The sequence below is a fragment of the Fringilla coelebs genome (genome assembly GCF_963513975.1).
Source record: "Fringilla coelebs genome assembly, chromosome: 4".
Classification (NCBI taxonomy): domain Eukaryota; kingdom Metazoa; phylum Chordata; class Aves; order Passeriformes; family Fringillidae; genus Fringilla; species Fringilla coelebs.
The window spans coordinates 32,862,127-32,873,213 of NC_140032.1; the positions used below are offsets into that span (position 1 = coordinate 32,862,127).

Here is an 11,087-nt window from a genome sequence, read left to right on the forward strand (position 1 = left end):
TGAGCCCCGTTCTGTTGGCGCGCCTGCCGCGCTACCTGCGTCTCTGTGGCCGTGACGAGAGCCCGCCCCGCGCTCATCCGCTCGGCCCGCAGGCGTCTCGGCGGGAGAGTGTGAGGCGGCGGCGGGCGGGGGCGCGGCAGCGCCCGGCACTCTCTGCCGGCGGTCCGGGGACTTTCCCCTAGGCGGGCTCGGGGCCCATGAGGAACGGATGTCCTCCGTGCGTGGCCTAGCGAGCAGGTCTTCAGAACATCCCAGCATGCTCCGCTAGCTAGTGACGTAATATAAACCACGGCAGACAGGAACACTTCTAGGGCAGGGTGAGTGTTGTTTTTTTTGGTTTTGCTTTTTTTTTTTTTTTTAACATTGCGTTTGCCTCCTTGCTGGTCTCCGCAGCTGATGCGTAGCGGGCAGGCGGCCTGGCCGCTCCCTGAGGGGCGCCACGGCCCCGAACGGCCGCGGAAGGCGACCGTGGAAGAACGGAGCGGTGCCGGGAACACGCTATGCAAATAGAGCGCCTCGGCCCCGCCCCGAGCCGGGCGGGCACGCCAGCCCCGCCGTGTGGCCGTCGCTGAGGCCGCTCCGCCGAGGCCGCCCTAGCGCCCGCAGGCTGCAACAGGGGCCGGCGGCGACACACCCCGCACGGGTCCGCGCCCGGCAACGGCTAACAGCAGCCAGCGGGTGGCTGGCTGCAAGGACCCTGCTCTACGTGCTTGGGCTGTGCTGGCAGTGCCCAGAGGAAAGGGGAGTCACTTTCTGATGGCTGCGATTTCCCGTACTTCCGTAGAAAAAACGGGGTCAGTTTTACTTTCGGTTGGTTGGTTTGCTTTGTCCCTCCGAGACAACTCTGCACACCGACAGTGTAAGTGCAGGTGTTCTCCCTGGCCCTTGTCGGCGGGGTCTGACTGTTAAAGACCAGCATCCCAGTCACTAGAGACCAGGACAGTACCTGGAGGCAAGACACAGGATTTTAGAACTGACAGGACTGCACAAACACTTCTTGCCACAGCCAGTTCTTTCTATCTCTTTCTTCCTCTAGGGCTAATGAAATGTTAATAGATTCTCGTTTGAATACTCGAATAGTGCTTATTCACTTGTATGTGAATCCATGTGTTGAGTTGCTTTCCATGCAGTATGTAAAATAAAAATAACACGCTTCACCTTTCAGTTTCTGTTAAGAGTAGCTACAGACTTGTTCTTTAATGATTCACAACCAAACATCAAAGAGGAGTAACATTCAAAATTTTTTTAAAAGTAATTCTAAGTCAGGTCTTTTTAAAAAGGCATCTAGCACCTCAGCTTTTTAACACAGTTGCCCTAACAGCCCCTCGAGGTCAGTGAATACTGAGAGCTTTGCTTTACAGACGAGAAACAGAGGTTTCCACATTACAGCACGTCCTGCAATTCTGAACCAGAGATCTGGAGATGACCGAACTAACAGCAGAGAAAGCTCTACTACAGAGGGCACGGGATGCAACTCCTGCCTCACAAGCACAGTCCTTACATGTGTCTACCTGAACAGGCTAAGGACTTGAAAAAGATCTCACACTTTCCATCGTGAATACCACAGCTCCTAAGCACAGCACGAAGCTTGCCCTGCGCTAGAAGCAGACACCAATTCTCACACTAAGACGCAATTTAGCACACTGCATTCCGAACGCCAGGTGGTGCTCCAGGAATGCCAAGGGGGAACTCCTGAGAAATCTAACTAGGGTGAAGGGCGACCGAGGGCACAGAAGCACAGGGGTCAGGTGGAAGAGGTTCTCAACCAACCATCGGGAAGTGCAGGTGCCTTGCAGGCTTCTGGTGCTATGGACTGGACAGCCACTGCTGTTCCAAAGCACACAGGGTACAGTGTAAACACCACTGTGGTTTAGTCCCAAAACTTACAAAATAAATGAAAGTGGACATATGTACTACTGAGATCCCAGAAACTCCTATTCATTCCTTTAGCACTTGATCAATGGATCTGTCAGTCAAGTGTAAGGACACCACTAAATGATCCTAACTACTGTAATAGGACAAGATTAATTCAAAATAGCACTGAAGACATAATGTTTTTACAATTACATGTCATTATCCAATATACCAAAACATGCAGTTTGTGCAGGTATTTCAGCAACATTGAAAATAAAAGGTAATCTCCCACTTTCTTTGCCTCAAACCATTCTGTACAGGGAGTAAAAATGTAGCAAAGGAAGGGCTTGATTAGAATGAATGCTTTACAATACATTTGCTGCCTCCAGCAGATAGCAGCATTTTCATTTTGCTTACCTTGGTGTTACAAAAGTTGAAATTCATATTCTATAGGTCCCCTCTATAAGTTTTACAGTATTTCAGCTACACATCTAAAGAAACCAACTAATTCTCGTGGGATTACACTCTGAAGCCACTCAATGTAAAGCGTTACTGAAGGTGTTGCAATGTTATTGAAATGGCTGGAATTTTTAGTAGCCAAAATCAAAATACTATAGATGCTTATCACAGAGGTTTTATTGTTTTAGTAGCAGTCAAAATATACTTAGTATAGAAATCCACGTTCATTTGGAAAAAAAAGTACCAAACAAAACTGTAAATGATACTTCACCATATAAATTATATCTGCTTACAGTTTTGGTGGTGAAAAAAGCTGTGACTTGACTGCTAATTTGCCAATGTGATATTAAAAGGGCTCTAACCTGATAGCATAATGTTAAATGGGATCAGGATGTCACTTATATTGCAAGTGTTATGAAAACATCCCATAAAAATAGTCAACCAACTACTTTCTCTCCTAGTATGAGCAACAGTGAACATTATGAGCAACAAGCCTGAAACATATAATTCAACTTTTTGATTGAAATTTTTAAACAACTTTCAATTATTCAAGTATTATGGTCCCTATGTACACACTTCTACAAGCCTAGAAAAGATATGGTAGACAATTGAGCACACTACCATCAAATTGTAAGAATTACAAAAACGTCAGGTTTTAAACAGCAAATTGTACCTTAATAGTTTAATTAAAAATAGAAGAGTTAGGTAGACTATTTTGCAAATACAACAGCACACTAATGTGCTGTATATTAAGGCAATACCTTTAAATGCGCACTTGTCATCTCAAACAAGTTTTATACAATTGCTACCAAGTGAAGGAACTATCATTGTCTTGCAAAACTGAGAAAGAAATACAAAATATCTGGAAGCCTACATTTTCAAAGTACAAAATTAACCTTCAGTCCTTGTGTTGAAATACTATACACAGTACAAACAGTGATTCTCCCCTACAAGATCTCACGAGGATTTCTTAAAGCTGGAGGCAAATTTGAAGGTTTTGACTCTTCATCCAGAAGCACCAAATCTTCAATTTCGCTACCTTTGTATTTTCTTTTACATATCTTCACAATGACTTTCTTCTTGAGGAATAATTTCAAAGCTTCTCTTGAAGCCACTGCTTTGGCATTTTCCATACTTTTACCACAGCCAGTACCCAAGTAGACAGACTTGCACCTCAGTTCGCAAACTATATTTTCTAGAGAGCTTTTGTTTTGAGGCAAGTCTGCAAGTTCCTTCAGGGGAACAAAAGCAACATCTAACGTAGCTTTTACAGACTGAATAGATGAATTTAGAAGTTCTGCATGATTCACATTAGGACTGAAGCCTCCAACAGCAACCAGTTTCCAGGCTACGGCTTTGTAGAGTCTGTTGAAAAAAGGCTGCCTTTCCTTTGCATCTTCGCTGGTTAGCGGCTTGCACAAAGCCTTCGCAGGGCTTTCACCTGCTTGCGAGCCACTCTTGGAGGCCAGCACGGAAGCACCTGCCTGAGCTCCACCCCGGGAGGGCCCTTGCTGAGCTCCGCTCCGAGCGGCCAGCAGCGAAGCCGCCACCTGAGCGCTGCTCTTGGAAGCGAGCAGTGAGGATCCCGGCTGCGCACCGCTCCGAGCGGCCAGCAACGAGGCAGCCACCTCCGCACTGCTCTTAGAGGCCAGGAGCGGGGAGCCCGCCTTAGCCGGGCCTTTGGAAGCCAGCAGCAACGAGGTGCCCACCTGAGTACCACTCTTGGCGGCCAGAAGCAATGAGCTGCTCACCTGAGCACCGTTCTTGGACACTGATGCCGCGGCACCCACCTGGGTTTTGGAAGACAGCAATGCAGCACTTGTTTGGGGGGTGCTCTTGGTGGTTGGTGGCACTGCTGCTGCCACCGCTGGTGCCTGTGGGGTGCTCTTGGCAGCTGGTGGCACTGCTGCTGCCACCGCTGGTGCCTGTGGGGTGCTCTTGGCAGTCACTGGCACTGCTGCTGCCACTGCTGCTGCCTGTGGGGTGCTCTTGGAGGTTGATGGCACTGCTGCTGCCACCGCTGCTGCCTGCAGGGTGCTCTTGGCAGCTGGTGGCAGTGCTGCCTCCACTGCTGCTGCCTGAGGGATGCTCTCAGCAGCAAGTGGTGCTACACTTACTGTAGTTTTCTTTTCAGGTGATGGCACATTTTCACACTTGCTTTCTTTAGGTGGACTTGAGCAAGGCTTCTTTCCTGGCTCTTTTTCAGACGAAGGTGGCTTTTGCTCAGCAGTACTTTCAGCATTAGCAGACTTTCCTTCTGTTTCTATGTCTGAGACTATGACCATTTCTTGATCTGAACTGCAAGTTGACTGGGAAGTTTCTCGATCTTTGCTAGTACCTTTTTCCTGCTTTTTGGGCAAAGTGCTCTCTGTTTCCTTCACTTCTTCTGTCTTGGTTGTTTTCACATCCTTTCCAACATCCTTAGAGTCTCTGCTTTTCTCAACAGCTTGTCTCTTGCAGGGCTCCTCTACCCCTTCTGCAAAACAGGTAAAATATGTGATCCTCTTTGATTTCTGCACTATCAAATAGCCACGTAGAGAAAAATAATCTAATACCTTCTAGCAATATTCTCTGTGAATTTAAAGGGTATATATTAGCAATACACCTTGAACTGTCATTTCAAGCATTAACCAGAATTTTGGGGTTTTTGACAAAATCCGGACTCATGCGAGATTTCAGATATTGGTTTGGACACAAGTATGCCTTTCTATTCTTGAAGTCCAAACCAAAACTGGCCAACATACATTAAATGGGTTATCAGATCTACAAATAAAGGAAATGTATTTTGTCTACTAATATCACAAAATATATTTAAAACATTCGTCTGAGAATTACTTTAAGAAACTCAGTTTCTTACACAGCAACAATGCCTGACTGGCAACAAAGGCAAAGTAATAAGAACATATTTAAGCTGGAGCACAGCAGCCCATATCACAATGCACAAGTGATCAGATTAAAGTGCACCAGCTGTACAAGTTCAAAACAACAGCTCTACATTACTAAATGACTATGTATGCATTATGTGCATTTTACAGACATTATATTAGAAAAAGAATAGCACAGAGAGAGGAAACTATTAGCGGGAGTTTAAAAAGTAAATTATTTTTACTACTTTCTAAGCCCGAGGCAAACCGAGAACATTCAGAAACAAGCATTTTCTAGACTCCTATTGTATTGTCACAGCTATGATCTGCTAACCATTGCTACTTGATATGCCTCTTTTCTTCACCTTGGCAACCAGTTCGTCTCTCGTGGTGCGGACAGGCGCGTTGGTCACTTGGATGCCTTCGGCCATTTCCAGCGCCCTCTCCATGACCTGCGGCGGGTACCTGGAGGGGCGACAAGAGGAAAGGAGGGAAGGGGCCTCGTCACACGCCCGCGCCGCGCCGTCCCCCCGTGCTCCGGCGCGTCCCGCTGAACTCACCGGCATCCCAGGAAGACGTGGTTGGCCCACACCATGGAGAGGGACACCAGGCGCTGCAGCTGGGCGCTGCCCGCCGCCGGCAGCTCCCCCACGTTGCGCAGCAGGAACTCCCGGCGGTACCGCCAGTGGTGCTCAGGCTCGCAGGCCCCGCGCAGCGTCTCTGCCCAGGCCGTCTCTTCCGCCGTCCGCCCCAGGGGCTCGCCCGCCGCCGCCTTCCCCGCCATCGCCGCCGCCGCGGAAACACCCGCCCCGCTGCTTCCGCCCGGCGCGCCGTGAGCTCACATCCGCATGGGCCAGGCCGGAGCGAGCGGGGCGCGGCGCAGCGCGGCGGGGCGGGGCGGGAAGCGCGGCGGGCGGGTTGGGCCTTGGCGCTCAACCGGAACCGGCTGTGGCCCGTCCCACCCGCACATCTCGGGCTGCCGGGGGAAAGGAGGTGCTCTGGTCTCGGCTACCAGCCCTGCATTGTGACTGGTGAAAGCGTGAACAAATGTTCTGCTATACGGGTTGATTTCTTCCAGGCTTGCTGAGGTCGGAGTTTGTGGGGGATCAAGTGGTGTTTTACCTCAGAATCACAGAATCACTTAGGCTGGAGAAGTCCTTTGAAGTCATGGACTCCAACCTCTGACCGAACACCGCTTTGTCAGTGAGACCACGGCATTAAGTACCACGTCCAGTCTTCCTTTAAACACCTCCAGGGATGGTGACTTCACCACCTCCCTGAGCAGCCTGTTCCAACGCTTTGCAACCTTTTCTGTGAAGAAATTCCTCCTAATGTTCAACCTAAACTTCCCCTGGTGCAGATTAAGACTTTAATCCTGTCACTGGTTGCTTGGGAGAAGAGGCCAATCCCCACCTGGCTACAGCCTCCTTTCAGGTAGTTCTAGAAGACATAAGGTCTCCCCTAAGCTTCTGTTCTTCTAAACAACCCCTGCTCCCTCAGCCACTCTGATGGCGCTTGTGCTCCAGACCCTTCACCGGTTTCATTTCACTTCTGTGGCCTTGCTCTACCTCCTCAATGTCCTTCCTGAATTGAGTGGCCATAACTGGACACAGCAATTGAGGTGTGGCTTCACCAGTGATGAGTAGAAAGGGGCAATCCTTTCCCTATTCCTGCTGGCTGCACTATTTCTGATCCAGGCCAGGATGCCACTGGTCTTCTTGGCCACCTGGGCAAACTGTCGGCTCATGTATTGCTGACTGATGTTCCACCAGTACCCCCAGATCATCTTCTACTGATGAAAGGTCCTATCCCCTTTTCCTCTTTGGTTTTGTCCATACAATCGGATTTGTTGCCTGGTGTGCAATAGGACAGTAATTGCATACTTAAGAGAGACAATGATTATTTCAGAATTGCACAAGCCTGGGTGCTCAGTGGTATTCCACAAATCAGGTATGCCCTTCTGGACTTTCTGTGCCATTATTGCTACACAGAAGTTTGGAGTTAGTTACTTTCCAAGGGAAGTCCCTGTGTTATAATTGGTTAGTAATTTCCATACAAGTTATGTAACCCCAGCTAACTTTTATCCAATGCTCTGGGAGGGGTCTTCACCTGGCCAGGGGTATTTTGACCTATAGGCATGAATTTTAATATTATAAGAGGATAGTTCAGGTATAGGATACATGGACCTTGAGTACTTGCCAAGTTAGCAATGTATACATAGATGTACATCAATGTCTTGATTTGCTCCATTTTTAGAGCCTGTTAGTTCCTAGATGTCCTTGACTAAGGGATGCTGCGTGTTCCTGATTAGGTCTCCTTTCTTGATGGCTTGCACCAAAGACTTATCCGGACATAAAATAACCTTGACATATTCCAGGTTTTACAACATTGGCATGTGACAGAAAGGTAGTAGCAAGGACATGGGTTGTTGTAGCATTTTTGAGGAAGCATTAAATGAGGACTGCTGGCTACAAAGGGTTTAGCTAATTGCTCTTGCAGCTCTGTAGGCTGCCTTTAGTTTGCAAAATGTTACTCCAGAATTTGATTCAAGGCTATTTGAACAATTCTCTGTGAAAAAGTGATAAGCATCACTGAAGCTTGTGAAAATATCACAAGCTTCAGTCTGCCAAGATAGGGCTTGCTGAATCAGTGCAAAAGAGGAAAGAATTTTTAATTCTGAAGGGCTGTCCCTGGAGAGTTGTATTGATTTTTCCTCCTGAATTAAAAGTCTGGGTTTGCTTAAGTTTTCAATTTTTAGCACCTACATGTCATCATGACCTGAACTACAGGATAGATTGCATTGAAGGAAGGAGTATTTCTCCTTAATGACTTAGATGTCTTATTTTGTGGAAATTGTTATGTAGTGGTTTAACTAAGAGTGCCTCTGCAGAGCAAAAACTAAGGGATTAAGTAAATGAAGTCAGAAAAAAGAAGTCCAATGCACTTTTGCTCTTTATCCATTGTTAGAATGGAAGTGCTTTTTCTTTGCTTTCCTGGTTAGGCCACACAATGTTATCTTGTGCATTGGCAAGAATTGTTCAGTGACAGAGAGCAAGGGAACAGTAATGAATGGGATGGGGCTGACAGGAAGAAAAGGACAGAAAGTTTGTACCCTCTCTGCTGTAGGTATCTCGGAGCAATGGATTTGGTACAAAAGAGTGTCAGAAAGTTTAGAAACTGTAGTCACCACATCTACATCCAGGCATTAGTTGTATCAGTCCCACGTATGGTTATCTTGTAATATAGGCTGAAATACAGGAAGGGCATGGTCTGTCACATTAGGATTTCTGCTTAGAGGTGAGGTGGGCCTGTCTCCTAGACCTCTGAGTCTGGGATACCACAGTTCTTGACTTCATGGTCCATACAAACCTTGAAGGGTGAATGGAATTCCTTTGCAAACATAGGTTTGAGTTTGCACCTCAGCCAAGATCATCCATTCTGCCAGCCTGTTTATGCTCCTCAATGAACCAGTTTGCTTTCTAATGAAAGGTTGGGACTTGACCCAGGCTTGAGATCTGCCCCTCAGAGACAGCAGGAATTCAACCAAGCCAAGTAGCTGCAGCAGAATTGTCTGTACTCTTGCAGAAGAAGAAGAGTAAGCAGTACAGACAAGAATGTGCCGTCCTCTTGCACAAGCATCTCAGTTGCCAAGGACTAAGGACTTGCCCATGTTGAGCTGCTCATATACGATTTAAGAGTGGGAGCTGGGGAGGGTTAGATTCCACAGGATGGCGATAGGAACATTTCATACACTCAGAGGGATCTCCAGAAGTCATATTCTGGTGTTGCTGGGTTAATGACAGCCCAAACCACAGATAGGACTCCACACCTCAGGGTTTTGTGAGTGCTTCCAGTCACCCAGTGTGCATAAGATTATATGGACTCACCTGTGAGTGCTGGGCTCCTACAAAAGAATTGTTCTAGGATGTATTGGAGGCTCAGCACATTATGCGGTCCTAGAGTGGCTAAAGGACTGATAAAAAGAATTTACTCTTGCTCAGTTTTAGAGGACAAATTAACTGAGAATGATTTCACCTCTTTGCCCGCTGACTATATGTGTGACCACAAATATTGGTGACATCTGGAGAAAAATCAGGAACAGTTTTGCACACATGTAGAAAGACTCACAACAGTTTTTGGTTGTAGTGAGGAACTTCTCTGGTCTGATACTCTCTGGAGCCCTATGCTTTAATTTTGGGTTAATTTTCTCTGGTGTTATTGCTGCATCAATGTATTGTTGCTGGTAAAAAGAGGACTTAAAAATGAGCCTTTCGTCTTCCCTACCTGCTTTTTTTCCAGTCATATTCTTTCTACTTTATTAATGTGTGCTTGAATTGGGAAACAGGAAACTGAAAACACGGTAAATCCTACTCCTGGAGTATGGGATAGTGTGCACAGACAAGCATAGGTGTATAGCTGCAGTACTCTGTGAGCACTGAGATATACTGTGTCTCAGGTTGATAAGTGTGTGTATTAGAAAAGAGAGAAAAACACTGCTGTTAATTTTGAAAAACAAAACAAGTACTATTTTCATTCTCACCAGGAAAGGCAATTTTGAAGTTAACCGCCTTACTGATGGTGTTAATGCTGTGCATTTAATTTTCAACATTGGAAGAAAAGAGATTTTTTTGTGCCTACTAGGGAAGGAACTTCTAAATGCCATGTCGATAGTAGTGTTGCTAAGAATCATTTGGGGTTTGATAATAGCTGCTTTTGGCAAGATACAACAAAAATCTCAAGGTGAATCATACCAGTGTCTAAAAATCACAGTATTGCACCTGCACTTCTTGTATAATAAGTTTATTTGTGCCTTTATAAACCAGTGAATTATTATTTCTTCAAAGTCAAGTCCCACTGAAACACAGAGGACAGTATCTCTAATTGAGTTCAATTATGTTCTGTGCGGTTAAGTTTAATATACAGTGACATTCCCTACTCAACTTAATATGAGAACTGTGCCCTTAACATCATGCAATGCAAAGAGAGCTCAGAGTTATTGCCACAGAAAGGCAGTAACAGTGGAATCTTACTGGTCTGGCACAGTAAATCCCCTGAACACCATCTTTGGTTGGTCCCTGCTATAAGTAATAAGTAAATTATTGGAGAGCTCTGACTTAAGCTCATTAGAAATGCATCTTGAAGAAGGATGGGGAAGAGAAATTTTGCTGTTTCCTCTTATGATGTTATGTGTTCTGCTAGAGCTGCTTATTGAAGTTCTCCTACCCAGGCAAGGGAGAGCACTTCCAGGGACATGTATCTGCATGTGCCAAAGAACCCAGTCATTACTGTTCAGTAAACTAATCCTTGGAATAAAAGAAATTATTTGTTAGAAGAGCATTAATTACTATCTAGGCTTGTCAATGGAAACTAGAGTAGATCTGTTTTTTTTCTTTCACTACAGCCATGCAACTGTTCTTATTCTACCATAAGCAGCTCTGGATTACAAATCATCCACTTTTCTGAGATTGCTCAGCTGAGGAAAATGTATTGAGTAATTACCAAGTATAAAAACTAAGGGTGAAAATGAAGGTAAATTAATAATAATTTTCCTTTGTACATATATGCTCTTATTACTAACTTAAATACTATTTTGCATTTAGTAATACATTATGCTTTACATATATAACTGCCTACAATAGGGTTGTCAGTTGTTGTTCTTTAAATAAGTTTGTTAAACATTAACTACAGCTAAAGGTAGCATATCAATTGCTAAATTTTTCTTGCTAAACTATGCCTTAGGTAACATGCCACTTGCTAAAAGTCCACTGCTTGGCATGAAATTTTTCATATTGAGGATGGAAGTTTAGGATGACTTTACTACTACCAAATATGATCTTAGTAAAAGGCTTTTTCTAGGGTAGATTATTGTGGAGAGCTTATATTTGAGGTTCTTAAATGCCTTTATACTCT

The 11,087-nt window shown here is 45.5% G+C and overlaps 1 protein-coding gene across 1 annotated transcript; it reads right to left on the reverse strand.

The window, feature by feature from the left end:
- Positions 1–1,233: 1,233 nt before the first annotated feature.
- CDKN2AIP (CDKN2A interacting protein) lies at positions 1,234–5,961 on the reverse strand (the record flags this gene model as incomplete). Its single annotated transcript, XM_084203957.1, has 3 exons — positions 1,234–4,789; positions 5,512–5,642; positions 5,738–5,961. 3 exons carry the CDS (start codon positions 5,959–5,961, stop codon positions 3,261–3,263), a joined length of 1,884 nt encoding a protein of 627 aa, XP_084060083.1. The 3' UTR covers positions 1,234–3,260.
- Between the last annotated feature and the right edge of the window lie 5,126 nt (positions 5,962–11,087).